Consider the following 25,543-nt stretch of genomic DNA (forward strand, 5'->3'; position numbering starts at 1 on the left):
GAAAGAATATCTTGCTTTTAGTCTCCCCGAAATTCCAAAAATAAATCATGCAGAGACCCGTGCAAACTCACTCCCCTGTTTTGCTTGACCCACGAATTAAACCCTGGTTTGCCGAATCTGAAGTGATTACCAACCCTGTTTGGGCCTAGCAAGACATATTCAATCCACGACATCCATTGAATCCGGCAACAAATTCACCAGCTCTCGCCTGAAATACCCGTGAAAAGTTCACACCTCTGTTTCCTTCTAACTCGATTTCTAGCCACTTTCAATCGACGAAATCACTCCTAGTATCCCTGTTTTGCTCTAACAGATGCTTGCCATAAATTTCAGCCATTGAATCTCCTCAAAACGCGATTAAAACCTCAACCCTAAATCTGCATGTATGATAGTTAACTTTCCCGCCAAAAACCAGAATTCAAATAATGAAGATGGTTGCTCCTAATCCAGAGTAGGGGTGACTTTATCATCTGACTTGGGTGTTATGGACAAAAGTGGGTGTTGCGGACAAGTTTGGGTTATACATAGCCTGAGTGCTCCTTAGACAAATCTGGGGTCCGTTTAGCAACTGTCCTCCGGGGTGCCCCACACAACTTTTCGAGCCGATTTTTCCAAAAATGTTTATTGGCCAAAAATACCTACACACATAAAACACCATAATAAGTACAAAAATGAGCACTATCAATATATAGAATCGAGACAAATCAGACACAAAAATGTGTCTACCAAATTCCACCACCCGACGAGAATTAATTGTTTTAATGTAATGTATTTCTCTTATTCTCATGTATGATGTGGTTATTTAATCCAATGCAATATGTTTTTATTTATGATATTGATTGTGCAATGTTTAATCCAATTTTTTTTAAATTAGTTATGATATTGATGGTGAAAATGTGAAGAAATCCACATGTTTGGTTTAGATAATCATAATAACACGAAATAAACAACAAACTAAATAACATAATACCACAGTGAATCGATTTTTCCTTCAACTTTAATCATCCCACTTCACCAAAAAACACCTAGCTAGGATATTTCCAGAAATGCCTTCCATATGTGTCTTAGTCAGTAGAAGTGCACAAATGCAGAAAAGTCTTGCAATCGGGCTTTGAGCATCCACTGATTCTCTGTGGACAATGTTTGTATTCGTGATCTCCGTCTCCACAATGCTTGCTGAAAAGTGGGGGTACAACAACCACACCCAATATTTCGCTTAGCAATCTGTATGGACAAACTCCAATATACTTTCTAGAGAATCAACTAGACAGTCAGACTCCATCTAGATAAAAAGTATATTAAAAAGTTTATATCTCAATCTCTCGATTTGATATATATACTCAAGCAAATAGAAATATGCGAGTCTTTATCAAATACTAGAGAGATAACTTGGAGGGTACCAAAGACCAATATCCAAGTGTCAATCAATTTAAATCAACAACCAAAAGGTCGGATATTCTAATCGATTGAACAACGCACAACCTGTGATATTTCAATTATATAACAAAATATCATGCGGAAAAGAAATAACACAGACACCAGAATTTTGTTAACGAGGAAACCGCAAATGCAGAAAAACCCCGGGACCTAGTCCAGATTGAACACACACTGTATTAAGCCGCTACAGACACTAGCCTACTCCAAATTAACTTCGGTCTGGACTGTAGTTGAACCCCAATTAATCTCACACTTATCCAAGGTACAGTTATGCTCCTACGTCTCTGATCCCAGCAGAATGCTACGTAATTGATTCCCTTAGCTGATCTCACCCACAACTAAGAGTTGCTACGACCCAAAGTCGAAGACTTTAATAAACAAATCTGTATCACACAGAAAAGTCTACGGTAATAGATAAATCCGTCTCACACGAATATACCTACAAGTTTTGTTCCGTCTTTTGATAAATGAAGGTGAACATGAACCAATTGATAAACCAGACTTATATTCCCGAAGAACAGCCTAGTATTATCAATCACCTCACAATAATCTTAACCGACGCAGCGAAAAAGGATATTGCGGAATCACATACGATGAGACGAAGTGTTTGTGATTTCTTTTATATATTTCCTATCGGAGATATCAATCTCAAGCAAATTATTAAAATTGTACTCGTACGATAGAAACAGCAAGATCAGATCACACAACTACAAGAAAGTAGTATCGGTCTGGCTTCACAATCCCAATGAAGTCTTTAAGTCGTTAACCTGGTTTAGAAAAAGAAACCAAAGGTTAAAGGAGAATCGACTCTAGCTTAGCACAACTAGTATCACACAAAAGGTGTGGGGATTAGGTTTCCCAGTTGCTAGAGTTCTCCGTTATATAGTTTTTAAAATCAGGGTTTGGAATCAATGTTAGCTTGGTAACAAAGCATTCAATATTCACCGTTAGATGAAAACCTGATTAGATTCAAGCTAATATCTTTCAACTGTTAGACCGAAAACTAGCTTGTTACACACAAATGAAATGCACGTTTCTAGGCTTGTATAACCGTACCCAAACTTGTACATTTGTTGGTTCAGCAATAGTCAACCAAATGGTTAGCCATATGATCACTTTCATATCAACCATATTCTTCTTCACCATAACTAGTTCAAGTGACTCAAATGAACAAGTTAGAGAGTTGTTCAATTGAAAGGAAATATTATGTAACTACACAATACACAATCGAAGCAAAAACGATTTGATTCACTCGAATCGGTTCATGAACTAGCCACAGTTTGCATTTGAATTCCTTAGTTTATATAAGATTTAGTTCACAAATATCGTTTTTAGATATAACCTACTCAAGTTCGCAGACTGGGTTCGCGGACTTAAGTTCCCGGACGGAGTTCACAAACTCCAGCAGAAATTCTCGGGATGAGAACTTCCGCCAGTTCGCGGACTGAGTTCACGGACTTGGCTCACGCCACCATGCCGGTTCTCTTGATCACCAAAGTTCACAAACTTCGGTTCAAGGAATAAGGACTTATACATATATGTGTTTCCACAACAATGCTTATATCCTCCAATGGTTATATAATCTAAACTCTCATTTCAATCATTGAAACATTCTTAGAGGACGTTGGTATTATTTAGTTGTTATACACAAACTATTTTTCGTCAAAGTAAGCAATTTTCAAAGTGATTGAAACTTGTCATCACTTTCGTCACTAGGTAAAGATGAACTTGGTTAAAGCGAAAGCTTACCAACACATATTTTGAGAAATAGATAGGCGAGATAAACTCGGCTCGAAATAGCAAATGTATATAATCTAAGTCTATATAGCAAAACGACTTTTGTCTCAAAATAGATTATAAATAGACTTTTGAGTAATAGATAAGTTCAAGTCTCCACATACCTTTTAGTCGATGAAGATCCACCGGTTCCTTGAGTAGTCATTCGTCTTGTATGATTATTGCCATGGAGTTTTTGAGCTCAACTACACCTTCTATCCTAGTCCGAGACCTTAGCTATAGTAGACTAGAAATCAAGACGTATAGTTTTGATCACTAACATTGACAAACATGCTTGAGATAGCAACGCATGCGAGTTCGACCGAGCAATGCTCTAACAAAATTTATGTACATTCGGAAGTTGCGTAGAGTACATTGACTTCCGAATGTTAGAAAACCCCCAAATTGGTTTTCCAAAATTTGGGGCCATTCGGTAGTTTTGTAGAGTACATTGACTTCCGAATGTTAGAAAACCCCAAATTTGTTTTCCAAAATTTGGGGCCATTCGATAGTTTTGTAGAGTACATTGACTTAGGTATAAGAGACTAAAAATCAAGACGTATAGTTTTGATCACTAACATTGACAAACATGCTTGAGATAGCAACGCATGCGAGTTCGACCGAGTAATGCTCTAACAATCTCCCCCTTTGTCAATTTTAGCGACAAACTATCAATACATATGGAATACAAAAAATAAATAACTTAACTTTTATAGCTCCTATTCCACATGTCTAATCTTCAACATTACTCGAAATCTTCGTCACTTCCAAGTACTCCAATGATCCCAAAGGTTGTAAGTTCAGCATCATCGTTGTTGAAAATACGTAGCTATAACAACGAGAAAACAAGAGTTCTCAATCATTGTCATACAGTGTCATAGTATCATTACACAGCGTCAAAGTTCAATTGTATCACAACTTCAACAATAATACTATGGTGATATGTATCACTCCCCCTTAGTCAATACTGCATCTCACATGGAAACCACTCCCTCTTACATAATGATCCGAAAACCATATGTATTTGTAGTGTGAACTACATATTAATTCTCCCCCTTTTTGTCAATAAAATTGGCAAAGGTACAAGAACGGGATCCTAATGAAATTTCCGAAAGAGACATTTCATGACCAAAAGAAAGAAACACATATCATCTTATTTATATGCAATCATAATGCCGAAGCTAAATGTATTCTTCAAGGAGTTTATAAAGATACAAGATAACCCATATAATATTCCACAGCTGCACTCCCCACAAAAATTTGGCAATTAAGCACAAGTTCAATTAAGAATTCTCCCCCATAAAATGTCATTCCCGAAAGAACAACAAGAGAGACCTTAATTTCGAAAGAAAAGAAGGATTTCCTTTGACACAACACACAAAGAATTCTGACAGAAAAACCAATCCTACGGAAACAAATACAAAATTGAAGTAAACTCTACTGGAGTTTCAGACTCAATTGCCCAAAAGATCAAGATAAGCACAGGGGCAAGAGTCATAGAAACAATTAATAAACCAAAACAACACCAATAGACTGCCGTAAGTGTTGAAAAGTAGCAGTGTCTAATGGTTTGGTGAGAATATCAGCCAATTGTTGTTCGGAAGGCACAAATTCCATACTTATGATACCATTTTCATAGAGATCTCGAATAAAATGGTACCTTATATCAATGTGCTTTGGTCTTGAGTGTTCAACGGGATTCTCAGTGATTCGAATCGCGCTAGAGTTATCACAAAAGATCTTCATTATTCCAATATCAATTCCATAATCAGCTAGCATTTGTTTCATCCATAGGATTTGAGTGCAACATGACCCAACAACAATATATTCTGCTTCACATGTTGACAGGGATTGTGAATTCTGCTTCTTGTTATGCCAAGCCACAAAATTCAGTCCTACGTAGTGGAAACCCCCTGATGTACTTTTTCTGTCTTCTACACATCCTGCCCAATCAGCATCTGAATAAGCAGAAAGGTCAGTGTTAGTATCAAAAGTATAAGATATACCATACCCGACAGTGTGATTGACATATCGTATGATCCTTTTTGCAGCTGCAAGAAGAGATTCCTTTGGATTAGCCTGAAATCTAGCACAACAACTAACACTAAAAGAAATATCAGGTCTAGTAGCTGTAAGATATAAAAGGCTACCAATAATAAATCGATACAATTTTTGATCTACTTTAACTCCTTTCTCATCTCTGTGCAGTTTACCAGTAGTGGGCATAGGTGTCAGTTTTGGAGATGACTTATCTGGACCGAATTTTGACACAAGATCCCTTGCATACTTTTCCTGGGATAAGTAAATTCCATCCTTATGTTGTTGAATTTGTAATCCTAAGAAGAATTTTATGTAGCGCCCCCAAAGCTAGCAGCTGACTAATCCAAGAGATTAGCTATAAAATGAGGCACTAACGATCCAAATCATCTATTTAAAACACTAAGAAAGAAGTTCTAAACAAAGATTAACCCGAATTTAAACCCTCTCTGAAAATAAATACAAGAACTCCTCTCAAGTGATACATATTTAATAATGAGTTGGTTTACAAATAGAATATAAACGCGAAAATAAACATAGCGTAAGCTAACTAACTAACGAAACCAATCCCTCGAAGCTTTCATCGCCACGTGCACAACTTGATCTGAATCTGTCTTTGAAACTGAAAGTGGGAATGAGTGAGCACATCATCCCTAAAAGGGGTGCCCCGTAGAAATAACAACTAACTTTCAAGTAATCATTAAAATGATTTAAAGATAATGCAGGTTTTACTGAAAACCGATAAAACAGGAAAAACATATAAAGCTTATTAAAATAATAGTAATATTGAAATTATAAAGTTATACCAACCAATAAACTGGCACACATTCACAACATAAATAGTAGTTGAGCGACGTCTTCCTTCGGAGTAGGAAGGCATGACTGTTGCGGATTCTTCAATGATCATTAAAGCGCCCATGAGGTTTCCGTCCTCAAGTCATAAACTATATGTACCTTACCAGTACCTTATTCTACGTGCACTCTACATAGCAAGTATTCAAAGACAACAAATGGTAACAACATTATATCCGACCGAAGTGCTTACACAGTGGAGAACCCACAATTCGCCCACGTGTAAATCCAACAATCTTATATAATATTCTCAACATCATTCTCTCTAAACACCAAAACATAATATAATAGCTTTTGAAAGTAATTTAAAAGAACAGTAAACATCCATGTATAAGACATGTGTTTCCCCCGTACAGAAATAGGGAAAATATAATGGCCAAATTAAAACCAGACCTATATAATATTCAGCCCAACGAGGCCTATCTAGGTTTGCAATAAATAGATATAACATTTGTGAGCACACATCTCACACCAATCAAAAGGAAACCTTCTCCCTTTCATTCTAACAACAAATAAAGATTGTAACCACTTTCCAGTCAATGGAAAGAATCACATTTTGGAAAATAAGTAAATACTCCCAAAACAAAGATATTAGTTGTTTCTAAAGATCCAATCCCTTCCCAAAATGTAAAAGAAAACTAGTTTGTATTACACACAAATAATACATACATACACTATCATATAGTAACAAAGATATGCATGGATTTCACAAAAAATAGATTTATAAAACAATAATGAATACAAGAGAGTTCGTTATCGATTCCCACCTCTTTTGATGACAAGCCTCGCATACCTTGAGATCCATAATCCACTGGTTCGTTCTTTAGATCGATCTTAATTAATAAAGATTAACTGTTAATCACACAAGCACTCTAAAGATTAGCCAAAAAGGCTCACACAAGGCTCATAACACAGTCTCATACAATTCTTTAGTTATAAGCTAAGTGACTATCTAATGGTACTAAGCCCATTTATGGTTCTACATCTTTTAATTATCTAACTTTAACACATCTAAAGGTTTACTAATTCAATTCTATTGGTTCTATAGTCCATTAGATATGCCTTATGAATACCTACAACTTTGTAGAAGGAACCAAAGGTTAATTCGGACCATAAAGGGTCCAAACATCAAACTAAGAATACATGGCACTAAGCCCAAGTCCACTAAACTCGGCCCAATACACAAGGCCCAGTCAAACTGGTCAACTGACAGTCTCTAACGGTCAATGGTTCAACTAACAGTCAACGTAAGTCAAAGTCCAGGGTAAAGGTCCAACTCGGTCTACTGAGTCAACTCAGGCCAAGATAGGGAACTCGGTGAGTCAAAACGATGCAACTCAGTCAGATGGGCAAAGTCAGCTAAGAACAGAATCAGTCAGATAGTCTAACTGGAATGACTAACAGGTTCAAATTCATGAAACAATACAAAAACACAATGCACAAAGCCACAAACCATAACTGAAATGCAATTTCAATAAGAATTAACCTAAACTATACACGACCATCACTACAATCTAGCAACACCAAATACTCTCATATCTCTATTCACTGAGCCACCTCTCCTCAATCCTCTAACTTCAATTCTAGCAATGCTGCACATACATATTAGTCTCTTTCAGTTCCATTGTTACATCTGCAATTCCACAACTTCCACGGTTCACCAACACCATTTACTTCAACTCAGGCAATTCCACATAAACATTATTGCAACACTGCCACCAATTCAGTTTACAACTCTTGTCTACACCATAGTTCAGATCTTCACTGCCTCCACCAACAATCCCCTGTCATTCAAACCACCAGACCCATCATACTAATTCCACCTGCAATGCTCATACATCATTTCACATGACCTGCATCACCACTTGTAACTCCAATTACAGCAACAACCCAAACATCACCAGTGCTCAACAATACAAGCTTCTCTCAGTAACTTAACCTACAATCACTTGCCTAAGATTCTTCACCGGAATAGCTTCATCTCATAAACTCATCATCAACCCTTTTGAGTCTCAGCATCAACAGCTTCATCAAATTCTTCACGTGCAATTTGAGTTTCATCAACAACCAAAGCATCCCATACAAGTTACTAACTTCACCTTTTCTCAGAAATCACCACCACTTCAAAACCACCACCAACATCAGTTGAACAGCTGCAACTTCAGTCCCATCTCTGCACAATAACCACCAACAGAATCCATAGTTCATCTCTTATCTTCTACACAACTCTTCAGCACAGATATACGACCACCATTTCAATTCAAGATCCACCAATTACATGAGTTGTAGCTTCCTCTTAAACAAATCTTAACACAACCCTCATAACTCTACTATTTCACTTATCTTCATCCCCTGTAACTTAACCTCCAACTATAACTTCTCAGTTCCAAATCACAATCCAAAACCCTAACTCAAAATCATCAATTCATCTTCCTTCCAGTACCGATTAGGTAATTCCTAGTTAAAACTCATACCCTAATTTCTAATTTGGGAAAGAACAGGGAAAAAAACCGTAATTCCAAGAAATCAAATTAAACCTAATACATCCATCAAAACTTCAATTAAACACAAACCCATATACTGATTCAATCAAACGACACAATTCCAAGAAGAGAATCAAATTAGTTTGAAACCCTAAATTATCTTACAGTTCCTCTGAGATTGAATTAAATCCTCGAATCAACACAACCATAATTCACCAAATCCTCAAGAGATTCATCAACCTTTCTGGATTTCTTCATCACAAGAACAAAACCTAATTTGATTCAGCAACATCAACTCAAACTCCTCCTTCCCGAGCTCAATCAACCACAGTACAATCACCTACTCATTCAATTCAACTTACTGACGAGTTTCTAAGCAATTTCTCACACGATAACAACTCAATTCTTCGAATTGAGATCGACAGAAAGAGAAGGGGAAAGAACGGGAAGAAGAAGAAGAGCGCAGAAGAAAGAAGAAGAAAGAGAAAGAAGAAAAGAGAAATGAGATTCTCTCGACACGCGTAGAAGATAAGGCAGATGAAAATTATTAAGGCGCCCGGAAAAAGGATAAAGGCAGCCAAGGCGGTTTGTCTACAAAATATTATTTAGCCCTCGTACAAATCCGGTGATATCCTTTTCGTTCGGTGTCCGACTGACATGTTCGAGTAGTCCATTCCACGTAAATTTTCGAGACCTATCTAACGATATTAATTTTGATTCTAGATCGTTGTTATATTAATTCCTATTAATTAACGTTCGTCTTTAATTAATCGAGTCATTAGCGGCTTAGTCGTCTCTTGACTGGTCCAATAGCGTTGACGAGCTTGAGGGTCGTCACATTTAATTCACCAACATTACTCATCTCAAATTCTTTAGAAAAAGAGACTTGGAAATCCTCTGCAAATCTCTCAGAGGTTGAACCATAGATGATATCATCTACATAGACTTGAGCAATGGCAACATCTTTCCCACTCCATTTGGTAAACAAAGTTTTATCAGCTCCACCTCTTGAAAAACCTTTTCTAATGAGAGAAGTGGTGACTTTTTCAAACCAGGCTCTAGGTGCTTGTTTCAACCCATATAATGCCTTTTTGAGCTTAAGAACATGATATGGGAAATCAAAGTTTTCAAATCCTTTAGGTTGAGCAACATATACTTCTTCCTTTAGAATTCCATTTAGGAATGCAGATTTTATATCCATTTGGAAAAGCTTAACCTTGAGAAAACAAGCTTGAGCCAATAAAAGTCTAATGGACTCAAGTCGTGCCACAGGAGCAAAGATTTCGTCAAAGTCGATACCTTCAATTTGTAAGTATCCTTGAGCGACAAGTCTGAATTTATTTATGATAATTGTGCCAAATTCATCAGACTTGTTCTTGAATATCCATTTTGTTCCAACAATATTTACATTGGAGGGACAAAGTACGAGTTCCCATACGTCTTGTCTTTGAAATTGATTTAACTCTTCATGCATTGCATTCACTCAGAAGGGATCGTTCAGAGCTTCATCAATATTTCTTGGTTATACTTGTGACAGATAACAACCAAAATTGCACATGTTTTGAAGTTGCCCTCTAGTCTTAGCTGTAGAATCTCTTCCCCCTATAATACTGTTGGGATCATGATTTCTTTGAACCTAGAGGTGTCATGGAGGGACACGTTCTCGTTTGTCAGGAGTATCCTGATCAGTGCTCTTCTCCTCGTCACTAGAAATATCAGGATCAACAACAGTTGGGATAACCTCAACTGATTCTAGTATTTCTTTGACTTTCTCAATTGTCTCGGTTGGAGGCAATTCAGCAGGAGGATTATCATGATGAAAATCACTAATATCATCAATGATAACGTTAGCAGATTCTATCATGACTTGGGTTCTGAGATTAAATACTCGAAAACCACGGCTATCAGAGGCATAGTCAAGAAATATACCTTCATCACTTTTGGTATCGAATTTCCCTCTATGTTCTCGATCTTTTAGGATATAACACTTACTTCCGAACACTCTAAGATAATGTAGGTTGGGTTTTCTTCTATACCACAACTCATAAGAAGTGTTTAGGGTTTTAGACCGTAAGTAAACACGGTTGATCAAATAACATGATGTAGACAGCTTCTCCCTAAAACCTTAGAGGTAGGTTTTTGTTATGGAGCATTACCCTGGCCATTTCCTGAATGTTTCTATTCTTTCTTTCTGCAACTCCATTAGCTTGAGGAGTAATGGGTGGTGAGTATTGTTGAATAATCCCCAGTTCGTCACAAAATTCAAACACCTTAGTGTCCTTGAATTCAGTTCCACGGCCGCTATTTTCTTTAGTCTGCGAACTTGTTCGTTCTGGATTCTTTTAACAATAATCTTGAATTCCTCAAGGGTTTCATTCCCAGCAACCGTGGGTTGTTGAATTAGTCCGAAGAGATCCATATGAATTAAATCAAGTGGAGCTTTAGTGAGAATATCTCGAGATGATTTATGGTGAACTTTCGTTTGTTTACCCTTTTGACAGGCACCACATACACCTTCAATCTTTGCATTGATTTTGGGAACGCCTCTAACAAGTTCTTTGTTAATGATCTTAGTTAGAAGACGGTAGTTGATGTGACCAAAAAGCTCATGCCAAAGATGTGTAGATTCCACCTTAGTCAAATTGCAACAGTTGCTGAACTGAGTATCAAGAAGATAACAGTTGTTTTTACCATGAGTTCCTTGAAAAATTACTTTCCCAGTTTTGTCTACAATGTCACATCCATTTGCATTGAAGACAACTCGATGGCCTTTGTCACAAATTTGACTAACAGAAAGAAGATTTGCAGCCATACCTTTTACATAGACTACATCATGGATTTCAGGTATACCGGGTAATTTGATCGTCCCCTTCTTGCTTATGTAGCAGCAACTCCCATCTCCGAATGTTACATGCCCGCCTTCATAGTCGTCTGATGAGACGAACCAAGTGAGATCACCTGGCATATGTCTGCTACATCCACTGTCAAGAAACCATTGAAAGGGTAATGTTGATTTTAAAGCAAAAGCTCCCATACTATAAGTACTATTCTGTTTAGGGTTTCCTGATAGTTTTGTATGTCTTTTTAGAGAAGCAAAAAGTTGTTTAGTTCTCTTGTGAAGATTACTTGCAACTTTTAGACTCTTTTGAAAAGACACACAATCATGTTGAAAGTGATTGGAGGAATCACAAAACAAACATGGGACAACACCTTTTAGTTTGGCAGAGCAGTTCTGAGTCAAATCAGTTTTCACAACATCTAATCGTTGTTTATCACCTGATCTACGACAGTTCTTCAGAGAGGAACAACTGGAGTTACTCAAATCCATCAAAGGACTTATAATGGGTTTCAAATCCTTAAGTATCGCAATTTCAGCAACAAGATCAGAATTGATTCGGATTTGTTCATCCTTTTCTGGAGAATAACCAGTTTATCAGAACTTTTTCTACGATTGGTTTTTAAACCTAGTGAAGCGTTACAAGAGACTTTATCGTCCATAGAGTCAGATCGCTACAAAAACAGACTTGTAATGTCTTGAACGTGTTTTCCTTCTCTGATACCAATTGAAAAATTGGGGGTACAACAACCACACCCAATCTTTCGCTTAACAATCTGTATGGACAAACTCCAATATACTTTCTAGAGAATCAACTAGACAGTCAGACTCAATCTAGATAAAAAGTATATTAAAGAGTTTATATCTCAATCTCTCGATTTGATATATACTCAAGCAAATAGAAATATGCGAGTCTTTACCAAATACTAGAGAGATAACTTGGATGGTACCAAAGACCAATATCCAAGTGTCAATCAATTTAAATCAACAACCAAAAGGTCGGATATGCTAATCGATTGAACAACGCACAACCTGTGATATTTCAATTATATAACAAAATATAATGCGGAAAAGAAATAACACAGACACCAGAATTTTATTAACGAGGAAACCGCAAATGCAGAAAAACCCCGGGACCTAGTCCAGATTGAACACACACTGTATTAAGCCGCTACAAACACTAGCCTACTCCAAATTAACTTATGTCTGGACTGCAGTTGAACCCCAATCAATCTCACACTGATCCAAGGTACAGTTATGTTCCTACGTCTCTGATCCCAGCAGAATGCTACGTAATTGATTCCCTTAGCTGATCTCACCCACAACTAAGAGTTGCTACGACCCAAAGTCGAAGACTTTAATAAACAAATCTGTATCACACAGAAAAGTCTACGGTAATAGATAAATCCGTCTCCCACGAATATACCTACGAGTTTTGTTCCGTCTTTTGATAAATCAAGGTGAACATGAACCAATTGATAAACCGGACTTATATTCCCGAAGAACATCCTAGTATTATCAATCACCTCACAATAATCTTAATCGACGCAGCGGAAAAAGATATTGCAGAATCACAAACGATGAGACGAAGTGTTTGTGATTTCTTTTATATTTTGCCTATCGAAGATATCAATCTCAAGCCAATTATTACAATTATACTCATATGATAGAAACAACAAGATCAGATCACACAACTACAAGAAAGTAGTATCGGTCTGGCTTCACAATCCCAATGAAGTCTTTAAGTCGTTAACCTGGTTTAGAAGAAGAAACCAAAGGTTAAAGGAGAATTGACTCTATCTTAGCACAACCAGTATCACACAGAAGGTGTAGGGATTAGGTTTCCCAGTTGTTAGAGTTCTCCCTTATCTAGTCTTTCAAATCGGGGTTTGCAATCAATGTTAGCTTGGTAACAAAGCATTCAATATTCACCTTTAGATAAAAACCTGATTAGATTCAAGCTAATATCTTTCAACCGTTAGATCGAAAACTAGCTTGTTACACACAAATGAAATGCACGTTTCTAGGCTTGTGTAACCGTACCCAAACTTGTGCATTTGTCGTTTCAACAATAGTCAACCAAATGGTTAGCCATATGATCACTTTCATATCAACCATATTCTTCTTCACCATAACTAGTTCAAGTGACTCAAATGAGCTAGTTAGAGTGTTGTTCAATTGCAAGGAAATCTTATGTAACTACACAAGACACGGTCGAAGCAAAAACGATTTGATTCACTCGAATCGGTTCATGAACTACATAGCCACGGTTTGCAATTTGCATTCCTTGGTTTATATAAGAATAAGTTCACAAACATCGTTTTTAGATATAACCTACTCAAGTTCGCGGACTTAAGTTCCCGGACGGAGTTCACAAACTCCAGCAGAATTTCTCGGGATGAGAACTTCCACCAGTTCGCGGACTTGGCTCACGCCACCATGCTGGTTCTCTTGATCAACAAAGTTCACAAACTTCGGTTCAAGTAATAAGGACTTATACATATATGTGTTTCCACAACAATGCTTATATCCTCCAATGGTTATATAATCTAAACTCTCATTTCAATCATTGAAACATTCTTAGAGGACGTTGATATTTTATAGTTGTTATTCACAAACTATTTTTATTTTCAAAGTGATTGAAACTTGTCATGACTTTCGTCACTAGGTAAAGATGAACTTGGTTAAAGCAAAAGCTTACCAACACATATTTCGAGAAATAGATAGGCGAGATAAACTCGGCTCGAAATAGTAAATGTGTATAATCTAAGTCTATATAGCAAAACGAATATTGTCTCAAGATAGGAGATAAATAGACTTTAGAGTGATAAATAAGTTCAAGTCTCCACATACCTTTTAGTCGACGAAGATCCACCGGTTCCTTGAGTAGTCATTCATCTTGTATGATGATTGCCATGGAGTTCTTGAGCTCAACTACACTTTTTATCCTAGTCTGAGACCTTAGCTATAGTAGACTAGAAATCAAGACTTATAGTTTTGATTATTAATATTGACAAACATGCTTGAGATACCAACGCATGCGAGTTCGACCGAGCAATGCTCTAACACTTGCAGTGTAATAACTTTTTCTTCAATTTGGATTTAAGTTTGAAGTTTTTGCAGAGTGTTGCAAACTTTTCTTCTTCTTCTTTAATCTTCATAGCATCATCTAGCATATTTGGTTCATCTGGACAGTTGGGATCTTGAAATTGCAAATACCTGAGCTTTCCGGCTGTGATTCAATCACCATTCCGATGTTGAACAACCTTCCCGCGGACACTTTGAATACATCCAAGGGCATTGCATAATACTGTGGTTATCTATGAACATAATGGATAAACCTCTTTTGCTTTGACATATAATATTTATTTCGCTTTTCCTTTAGAAAACATGGTGGATGTTGTTGTCTTAAGAAAAAATCTGTTGGTTTGGTTGAGAATAAAACCTAGTGTTGTATTTATAACAAAAAAAATATTCGAACGGGCGGTTGTAGTAAATCCGCGCGGTTTTACTACAAATGCCAACGGATAAATTTCCAACATCTCGATTTTCTTTTTCGCCCTATAAATTTCATTCTTCCCATCTCCAAATTCACATCTTCTTCTTCTTTTTTCTTTCCAAAACTCCTAATCTCTCTCATTCTGCAGAAATGTCTGTTAGAAATCGTGGTCCCAAGTTTACTAAAAAAAAAGGATATAAATATATGCAAAGCATAATTTTTTCATAGGGTAATCGTTGGTATGGGCTTTCAAGACGATTATTTTTGGGAGAACGTTTTTACAATGTTCGTCTCACTGACGGGGAACCCGAGAAACCGAGATGCTCGTCGATTGTATGCTCGTTTTCAATCTATTAGGCTTGTTGTCCAGCCATTTCTTGCTCTGGTAAGGAAAATTGATTGAGAAAAGTTCATCGGTGTAACCGAAGATGAAGTGATCCAAACAACTCTTGATAATTGGGAGGAAGCTCACGGTAAACCTTTTTGTTACGGAGTTTGTTTCAGAATTCTAAAAGATGGTCCATCTCAAGCACATCTGTACTGCACTCGAATGCCTCTCCCAGTCTTTACAATGGAAGAAGATGTTACTCTTGTTCGATGTTGGTTACATCGTATGATGTGAGCAATGAACAATGACTATTTTTTGGAAGGAGTATTGGAACATTTGTAGCATCGCGGAACGAAACCATAAGAAACAGTGAGAGCTTAGAACTAAGAATTTCATTCATCACTAAGGAAGTCAAACATTATACAGAAGTTTTGTGGATATGTCACTGTAGCAATTCTGGATTATCCAACGAAGAACTGGTGAGTAACTTACCTTTGTCCTCACTAATCAACTGCATCATAAATATCTTAACTTGTTGTTTATCCATTTTACAGAAAACCATCGCTCAGGCCAAGTCTACTGAAGAAACCGAAAGAGAGTTTAAGCATTTTGAATGCTATGAACTCTACAGAGATAATATCGTTGGATTTGATGTAGTTTGATATTATTGTTGTGGTTTATTAAAATGTAGTTCGATGTTATATGCAAGTTTAAAATGTAATAAATATCGTTTAATTTGAAGTGGAAATCTATTTTAAAATCTAAATGTTTTTGTTCATTGATACTACATATAAACTTAGACAATAATAAAAAGTACTAAACAACTTCAATAAAATCAAGTACAAGCTTTGGCCTTATGTTTATCTTCATTTGACATATCTTCCATTCAACGCGCTCTTTGACAGTTTTGCTTTTGTTTTTGAATTTTTTGTTGTTAACTTTCAAAACTGGAGCTCTTATCTGCCTTTTAGCGGAACATTTTCTTGGAGCAACTTCAAAAACTTGCACTTCCCTCTTACATTTTCAATCTTTTTAAAACTTCCATATATCTTAGAAACAACAACTTCAAGTTTTGCAACGCAAAAAAGTGTGATCGCCTTTTCAGCCATTTCACCAATAATAAAACTAAAAATTGAAATTGATTTAGAAGAGAAAATTCAAGAGAAGTGAATTTTGGTGTGAGTGAATTGTTTGAAGAGAGTGTTAATTTATAGAGGTAAATTTGAAAAAAAAAAATGACGTTTTTAAATTTGAAAAATTAATCGTTGGCGGTTGTGCGACCCACGCTGGCGATTATGAAGCACACACTGGCGGTTTTGCGTCACACGCCAGCGTGTATAGATAGATCGCCCATTTTCCCTTAAAACGGCAGTGTTTTCTCTTAACACGCGCGTTTGATGTTCAGCCACCCACTTCTTTTCTTATAGTGAAGAAACGTGTTTGGCCATCCACGTAGCTCAACAAAACTTTTCATTTGAAAATTACCATAGATATTGCCCTTACCTCTCCCAAGTGGCTCAAAATCATGGCTTGTCAATGCACGGTGTAATACTTACTCTCAAAAATGAGGTTCATTTTGGTTGCAATATCAGCTAGTGGTACTAGATTTCACTATCTAGGGTTTGATGCTAAATTGCTAATCAAGTTTCGGTTCCTGAACTTAGGTCAAACATCAAATCCAGAACCATAAGCTTCTGTTTGTTTCGGTAAAACGGAACGGTGATATTTCTACATTGTATTGTACAACCTATTTAAAAAAATTTGAAACCAAAACCCCGCCATTTTCGTACTCCCCTAAAAATGTCTAATAAGATGCACGATAGAATTTCCTTCTTTCGTTCTCAATTGCAAAATCGCAGGTCTGCTTGTAACCCTAATTTCTTCACTCATGCTCCAATTTCATTTCTTCTAATTCTTCATCGCATGATTTTTGCAGATTTGGGGAAGAAACGCTTGGTATTCTGGAATCAATTTTAGTTTCGAAGGATGTAAATTCCTTACTGGAAATTAGATCTATCTTGAAAGAGTTTCTGCGATCAGAAGCTGTGTTAGTTTTTCAAGATATTTTAGAGAAACCTGTTGAGGAGAAGCTTTTCATACTTGATTTCTTCGTTCGTGCTTTTGCTCTTTCTGGTGATGTTGAGGTAAAAGAAATAAAATCTGAGTTTGGCTAGATCGTGTTTGATTACTTTTAAATCATCGGAATTGAGATTAGTTTGTCCAATTATACTGTACTATTCATATGATTGTCTGTGTTAATTGATTCGATTTCAACTTGACCTAATTTTTTTCTGGGATAATAAGTTTAGGTTCTTAATTGTGCGTTTTCAATTGAATTACACTTATGTTCACAGAGTTGTTTGGCTTTGAAGTATGAGGCACTGGTTATCCGGGACCAAAAGTGTGTGAATCAAGAAGATTATCAAGTTACTTATGAGGAGTGGCTAACTTTTGCCGAGGACTCGCTTAAAAATGGATTCTATTCCATTGCAGTCAAGGTAAATGTCTTTTCGGTCTTGGTAAAGTATTTTTGGTATTAAGTGATCTAGTGTTTGGTGCACTTTTTCAGATTTCATGTCTGAGTGACTGAGGCATAGTTCATTCATTTAAGAAATTGATTTTGTACAGGATAGATCCTGAGGTTAGTTGGTATGTTTTCTTCCCATTGTTAACAGATTATGTGGCCTCAATATCTTCTGTATCTTGTAGAATATGAAAAGGACATTGACCTGGAATTTTGTAGGAGTCTTAGATTTGACATGACATAGACTTCTAATTCTGAGAATTTGATGAGACTGTATCAGTAGAAGTTAAACAGTTCTTGGCTCTTGCGTTTTTAATAAGTATGTACAAGCCGAGCGGTGTGGTGTACTAATATTCGTCTTTTGCTTTTGCAGGGCTTTGAAAATGCCCTTTTACGAGTTCAACCAAACAATGTGACGTTGCGCGGGGAAGATTTTTTTTCTCATGCGCAAGTTGCTGAAAAGATAAAGAAACTCAAAGATGTAGCAGTTGCATCAGTTGCTTCACATTCTGGTACCTGTTATTATACTTTGAAGCGGTAGACTAATCTACCTTTAATTTTCATGTTTCACTACCAAATTAGGAGTACAAGCAATGCATCAAAGTAACCAAGCACGGCATTTTGCCAGATGTAGTGCAGAGTAATGTCATTTACTTAGTTCTACTTGGTGGGCATACCTGGTCTGTCTTCAGTCTATATAAAATTCATGGTATTATATGTTCCAAAATGAAATTCCTAGTGGACTCTTCGAGGTACGATTTATTGGATGGCTATCTATAATCTGAATTCTTGGTGATAAATCAGTTCGGGCGCAAAGTGCTGAGCACATGAAGAGGAAAATAATACAGAAGAATGATCAGATAATTCCAAGGGACACACAATTAGCTAGTTCACTATTCAGAAATGGCATCAAGAAGCGTAACATGCAGAAACTCCGTGTACTTCAAAGCTTGCATCAGATTAACACTGAATCATAGATAGCTTAGTACTTTTCCCAGGTACTTTCACGCCTTCTTTCTTGTTTATGGACTCTTTCTGAATCCAATGCTTGACTTTGTTTACCTATTCTAACCTTAACATATGCAATGTCTTAATTGATTTCACAATAAACACAATATAGATTTGATGTGCCACATGTGGAATTTAACGTAATTCAGACTCAGTTTGTTTATGTTCGAACTAGACTTGATACATTAGAAAGAGTATGTTGTGAGAAAATACAACAATTTAGTAGTATAAGATAAGGCATATACCATATGACTTCGATTGTAGCAAAAGACTTAAACTGAAAGCAGTAATAAGAACTGGAGAAATATGATTTGGTTTCCTAGTAATGCCACTTCTATCTGTCTTAGAGTACAGGCTATACAATGACTAATATCATTTAGGTGGTCTGTTTTTTTATATACGAATGTAGAGGGAGCCCCCTAAATGTAAAGAATGATTAGAAGACAGATAGAAAGAGGAGAGAGAAGCCATAGAGTATCTACAGCATATAAGCTAACCAATTCTAGCGAAACCCAGCTGAACAAGTCTAATTGTCTGTGGCCACGTAGGTTACCAGTCATTTAGTAGAGCAAAAAACTGTATTTTGACTCTGGACTCTGCTTTTGTCTCCTCATTGAAAGTTTGTGCGACTTTGAGCCATTGTACCTCACTATATCGTCGCCTAGTAGTAATGAATGTATAGACCATATCCAGATTGAATTTTCTAGTCTGAGATCCATATTTTCCCTGTTATCCCAGATCCAAACATATGCTGATCCAGCTTTGTTATCTAGGAACAAGTCTACATGTAGACATGGTTCTATGTTTGCACCATTGATAAAAAAATGGTAATACGGATCTTGTTAGGTACATTCTCTAGATTTGACCTTAACCAAGTTTTATCTCATTAGATTGAAACTCAATCCTGGATCCAATTATGTAACATGTAGTGTATTATTCTCTAACTCATGTTTGTCAACGACCCACAGTTTCAGAATCCTGTTAGAAAAACCGCGCATCTTGAAAATGATTCTTCATGTCACACTACATGCATTTAATGTTGCATTGAACCTTCATTTTTTATTTTTCTGATTTTTTTACTTCTAACATGGTAAAAAATGTCTGTCTTTCTGTTCATTATATTATCATCAAGTTAATCAATTGTTTATCACTTGTTTGAATTAACGGGTTGGAACTTGGAAGTTTGCCTCCTCCTTATGAATTAAACTCGAGTAGGATTTTCTATTCTGTGAGATTCAGTTTGTTTTTATAAGGTTTAAGAGAAGAAGAAAAAAAAACAACTAGTCGTCTGTGGTGGTTGGGGTACTTGGGGACTCCAACTAGGAAATTTTGAACCACTAGGGTTCGTATGAAGTTGTCTGTGTGACAACTGGGGAATGATGTAGAGCTGTTTTTCCATTGGAAGAGAAAAGATGATTAAGAAAATTATTATTAGAATTAGGATCATGTGGAGAGCTTTAAATGCAAGAGGTGTGAATGGTACCTTGAACTTCTAAAACAACTCACAATTTTCAGTTTTCTTGAAATGGGTTTCAATTAATATAATAATGCTTATAGTCGTTAATTGGATGTTGGATCTCATTAACTTTTTTCAGAATATTGATTACTTCATAAGTTATCTTATGAAATGACTTCTTAATAAACTTCCAAATGTATCTAATCTCTGTAACATATTTTTAGTTGATCTTGGATTTGATTTGGATGCAGGTTGGTTGATTCGATGAAGTCTTGGCAACCGACATGTGGATAGTGGGATCAAGGTATAAACTTTGATATAAAGAGTAACTTCCATGATCAGTAAAAAATTAAACAAAACTCTGTAACAATCTGAACTGTATAAAAGTCAAGGCGTTGAGCTCGATTTCCCCCCAAGATTTTTTTATTATTTTAGGATTATTTCATATGTAATGGGAAGAAAGAATAGAAATACGTGTTTGTCTGTCTTTTAAGGAACTAATCTATTCAACGTATTCGTCGTTTATCAAGAACTGGAATTTACTCGCAAATTGGACATTCCTGAAATTTGATTACAATGTTTTGTTCATGAAGTGGGAACACTGGTAAACCCCTTTTATTGCAACAGATATCATCGACTCATTTTCATACTTAACTCGGCTAATTTGTCTTGAATCATGATCATGAAGATTTATATTATATGATTGTTAATCTTAAAATGATCCCGAATCTGTCATAAAATGAGAGTCGTTGTGTTAAAAACTGTTACACATTAAGACATTTTCTCTTCACACTTGCAGCAACATCTGCTTGACCTCCTATTATTGGTTTATTGCCAAGGGCAAAACAAAGTATCGAATTTTGTTGTTATTAGACATTAGAATACTTCTTACTCTTTTGAATACTTGTCGACATTGTGTTCTTGTTTTTAAACGCTAACTCTAGTTTCTTCTCTCTTTCTCTTGCCAGGGTACGTAGATGGAGGTACATTGCAGTTACAGGTATCGAAGGTACATTTTACACGTGAAGCGTACAAATAAAAGCAGGAATGTCAAAGGACGGAAGCATACGTGGAAACTGGAATCACAAAACAAATACATGGATATGAAAATAGGTAATGCATTTGCCAACCTTTCACGCGCATCAATGGAGGTCAACTCTTTTCACAGTACAAGTTAAATACAATTGTGCAGAGGGGAAAAAAAATCACAATTTGACCTTATCACAGGCAGCAATAAACTTAGTTCACAATCTACATAATAGAACTCTTTGCTTTCTCTCTCTAGATTCTGCTACAAAGTTTAATAATCTAAAGTCGGCTTCTTCAATCTTAATTAGTTACTTACTAACTTAATTTTGTCTTTTTAAAAAAGAATATTGATGATAAAACATGGGTGATGTTAATCTAGCTACCACTTCATCATCACTAAGGTCACACACACGTCCTTCAAAAGCTATATAAATACGCACACCCATCTCATTTTCTCTTCACTGGGTATTCTTCCTTGTTTCCTTAGTCTTTCAATCATTTTCGAGTAGCCACCACAATTGTTATCTTGTGCATTCATTCCTTTTTCGTCTTAGTGCCAACATTTTTTTGTTTCTAGTTCTTGGTTTAGTTGTTCTTTTTGAATTGAAATGGGAGGAACCTCACCTTGTGCTTCTTGCAAATTGCTGCGACGTCGTTGTGCAGCTGACTGCATTTTTGCTCCCTACTTCCCTTCAGATGATCCCAATAAGTTCGCCATTGCTCACAAGGTTTTTGGTGCTAGCAATATCAGCAAAATGATACAGGTATGTTTTAGAGCTTTATTGGCTAGATAATTTCTCATTGCACATAACACGTTCATGATTTTCATGGAACTCTTGTTACCACACTGCTTGATTTTCAATCATATCATGTATATTATCTTAGCAAAGTAAAGAAAACAGCACTCAGACTGAATAATTATTGATGAAAGCACTAAGTTCTTTGAAAAGTTCAATATTAACATCAATTGATTACTATAGAAGCTGCCATTTTCCCCATTGATTGACTACAAATAGGTCATCAACTGAATTTTCTTCTTATTTTCATGGGGCAGGAACTTCCAATGCAGCAAAGGGCAGATGCAGTAAGTAGTCTAGTATTTGAAGCAAACGCAAGAGTAAGAGACCCAGTTTATGGATGTGTTGGTGCAATTTCTTACTTGCAAAACCAAGTTTCTCAACTCCAGATGCAACTTGCAGTAGCTCAAGCTGAAATTCTTTACTTTAAGATGCAACAAGCTGCAGCGGAAGCAGATTTATTACCAACTTCCACCACTACTACTAATAGTACAACAAATACTAATTCTACTGCTAGTCCCAATAATAATTCCACTGCTACTACAACTACTACTACTAATCATCATCATCAACTGAACCAAATCATAGACTTAGTTGATCATCATCACCCTCATGATGAAAAATCATCACCGGTTAACTTATTCCAAAGTAGTAACAATAGCCTGCTTCATAATCTTCCCCAGTATCTTACTACTTTTCAATCTTCAAACAACATTGTAATTCATCAAGACCCTCTTAAAAGAGAATCTCTTTGGACTTGAAATGATTTTAATTTTCTAGTAATCAAATACACAGCAAGTGTTTACTCTTTTTAGTTTGTTTTACATAGAGTAATGGGTTCTCAAAGAAAAATGGGTATCATATTAATTAATTGTTTGGCTTAGCTAGGTCATATTAAACAAAAAGCTTAGCTGCCTCAAATTCACAAATAAATTGGAGTGATGCCTTCTTTGAGTTTTTGCAAATTTGAAGCCTTGATCATAAATGTACTGTAATTACTCTTTGTTATATTAATTGAAATAAATTACTTTTTCAATTTTCGTTCAGCTAAAGAGGATAGTCATGAAATGTTTAAAAGTCTTGCTCACAGTCACAAGGAACTAAATGTAGTGGAAGTATAATTCTGTTCCACTATTTGATGCTCTTTTTTGTTAGTATATTTTTGTTTTGATTTTTTGCACTTTTTTAGTCTTTTTTGTTAGTATATTTTTGTTTTGATTTTTTGCACTTTTTTAGTTGTAATGCCAGTAGACGGCTTGTGTGTTCTTCAATGTTATTATCTTTATCAAGGAAAAAAAAGAAATAAATTACTTTTTCTTTTCGAGATATACTACATGGGTTTGAACTTAAGGGGTAAAAATTCAATTTCATACTTAAACATTGTGTCAATTATCAGTTCGCTGCCTTCTCTTCATTTTCAAATGGATTTGTTCCACAATTTCTGCACCCATCGAGACAAAATCGATTTTTCCGATTGAACATTTTCTTTTTGAAAGATGACTTAATATATGTTGTGAATGCCATAGATCGAACTCGAAAATTTCTACGAAGGTGAATAGTTATTTGAAATGTGATAACTCGTAAGGTGCATCACTTGACAGTGTGGCCCTCTTGTTTTGGAGCATCATATTTCTGTGCCTGGCATGCTTTGATTTACTTTGATCCGCCAAGTTCTTGAATGCAATTTATATTTTTTGGAATCACGTAATTTCTCTGCTCTACAAGAACTAACAAATAGAAAATCCGTGAAAATGAAAAACAAGAATTTGTCAATGAGGAATCCTGGTGTCTTTGAAAATGAGTAACTTGTAATGAGAAATTCCATTCCATAAAATAATAATAGGATAGATGAATCTAACCCCTAGGTAGCATGTGATATGAAGTTAAATAGAGTTTTGTTTATAATTTGGAATCAAAATTCATTAACGCGTGGAAGGGTCGGTGCCCTTATCATTAAACATCTCAATTTTGTTAGACTTATCTCTCAATCAAGAAACCACGTGATTACGTGAAAACTATTCAAAGAAAATTTCAACATATCTTCTTTTCTTTTATGAATTTCATTTCTTACAAGATTTCAAGAAACTAGTACAACATTTAAGGCCCATTCTGCGAAAGGGTTGAGACAGTTCGACTCTCTCAGCTTTCCAAAGAGAAGACGATGCAGTACCCTTGTCTAATCTCACATTTTGGAAATGGAATAGTATAATCTCTATGGACAAAAATATTCTTCAGTTGCCAAGAAGAAAACTTCACCTAAACGAATAGGATATTCTGATTTGTTGACAGTCACATGCAACGAAGAAAACACTTTGGTTTTCGCCAAACGACAGAAAAATTAATCATCACATTATCTAATTATTAATTAACTGAAGTTATTAAATTGAATGATTTAGAACGTACAATTATGACTGGAGTCGTTGCACTTTTATTAGAATTATGTTAATAATATAACATGTGACTTCATAATTACAATTACCTTAATTTCTTTAATAAACCATGTCTATAAATATTTGTGAATTAATGTAAAAAAAAACAAAATTAATAAAAAAAATGAGTTTTATACCCGACTCTTCTCTTGTGTATTGGTTCATAAAGCACTCATAGCAAGGTTTTTAAAGCGTGAGCGTTTTTTATTTTTAAGAAGCGAATCGTATGCTGAAACATGAAGCCACAATTAATGATTAGTTATTTAAATGCTATTTTTGAATATACACCTATAAATATCATTGAACTATATAAGGATTCGATATTTAATGTATGAATATTGTTATAAATAAAAATTATGTTCACTATTTAGACCAAAAATTAGCATGGTACAATAAAGCCTGTAAAGGGTGTTCCTTGCTTCAAAAAAAGAAAAAGAAAAAAGAAGTAAACGGTCTTCGTAGGAAAGCAGGAACTCCCAGGCTCGATCCTAACCATCCCTTTAGATTTTTCTTAGCTTAAATTTTTGGATTTTCAAGTGTTTGACTTAGTCAACGCTTCAAGAAAAGGTGGAATTACGTTTTTTTGGGTGTCCCGCTTCACAGCTACGCTTCGAAGCATTTAAACAAAATTTGAAGCGTGACTCATAGAAACAAAGTGTGATAGTTATACTAAAATGGTATTAATTGTGAGTTAATGTAAAAAAAGAAGGACAAGAAGAAAAATTGGGTTTAGTTTTTAGAACATCCACGGGGACAAAGTGTAAAAGTTATACTAAGAGCAACTCGAATGGAATGGACAAACAAGCGGATTTGCCCATTTTGCACCTACAATGAAACTGGCAAACCATTAAAATGGATGGACAAACCCCTAGTTAAAAGGTGTTGTCCATCGCTTCTCAGGTTGAGTCGAACGAATCAACCTGAGACGACCGATGCAACCTGGACCGACCGGCTTACATTGAGTCGAGGCTCGGTTCCAGCTGAGACGACAATCGTCCCACACAAAGTCGTTCCATGCACGCTGAGCCGGCAACAACTTGTCCATCCCTATA

General features: G+C 35.9%; 2 protein-coding genes across 2 annotated transcripts; both read left to right on the forward strand.

The window, feature by feature from the left end:
- Nucleotides 1–17,048: 17,048 nt before the first annotated feature.
- On the forward strand, nucleotides 17,049–20,641 carry LOC113312449. The gene is made up of 6 exons (XM_026561202.1): nucleotides 17,049–17,107; nucleotides 17,185–17,392; nucleotides 17,603–17,746; nucleotides 18,146–18,284; nucleotides 18,577–18,770; nucleotides 20,488–20,641. The coding sequence occupies exons 1-5, from the start codon at nucleotides 17,049–17,051 to the stop codon at nucleotides 18,747–18,749; spliced, it is 723 nt and encodes a 240-aa protein (XP_026416987.1). The 3' UTR covers nucleotides 18,750–18,770; nucleotides 20,488–20,641.
- Nucleotides 20,642–21,523: 882 nt separating this feature from the next.
- Nucleotides 21,524–23,098, forward strand: LOC113313421 (LOB domain-containing protein 12-like). Its single transcript, XM_026562188.1, has 2 exons — nucleotides 21,524–22,029; nucleotides 22,320–23,098. The coding sequence occupies exons 1-2, from the start codon at nucleotides 21,874–21,876 to the stop codon at nucleotides 22,821–22,823; spliced, it is 660 nt and encodes a 219-aa protein (XP_026417973.1). The 5' UTR covers nucleotides 21,524–21,873; the 3' UTR covers nucleotides 22,824–23,098.
- Nucleotides 23,099–25,543: the final 2,445 nt, after the last annotated feature.

The sequence above is a fragment of the Papaver somniferum genome, chromosome 9 (genome assembly GCF_003573695.1).
Source record: "Papaver somniferum cultivar HN1 chromosome 9, ASM357369v1, whole genome shotgun sequence".
NCBI classification, from domain to species: domain Eukaryota; kingdom Viridiplantae; phylum Streptophyta; class Magnoliopsida; order Ranunculales; family Papaveraceae; genus Papaver; species Papaver somniferum.

Bases quoted from the DNA above. Each gene is read 5' to 3' on its own strand.
- LOC113312449 (XM_026561202.1), top strand. From the start codon at position 17,049: ATGTCTAATAAGATGCACGATAGAATTTCCTTCTTTCGTTCTCAATTG. The intron at 17,747-18,145 runs GTAAATGTCTTT...TTGCTTTTGCAG, and splicing joins TCTATTCCATTGCAGTCAAG to GGCTTTGAAAATGCCCTTTT. The intron at 18,285-18,576 runs GTACCTGTTATT...GTGATAAATCAG, and splicing joins ATCAGTTGCTTCACATTCTG to TTCGGGCGCAAAGTGCTGAG.
- LOC113313421 (XM_026562188.1), top strand. From the start codon at position 21,874: ATGGGAGGAACCTCACCTTGTGCTTCTTGCAAATTGCTGCGACGTCGT. The intron at 22,030-22,319 runs GTATGTTTTAGA...TTCATGGGGCAG, and splicing joins ATATCAGCAAAATGATACAG to GAACTTCCAATGCAGCAAAG.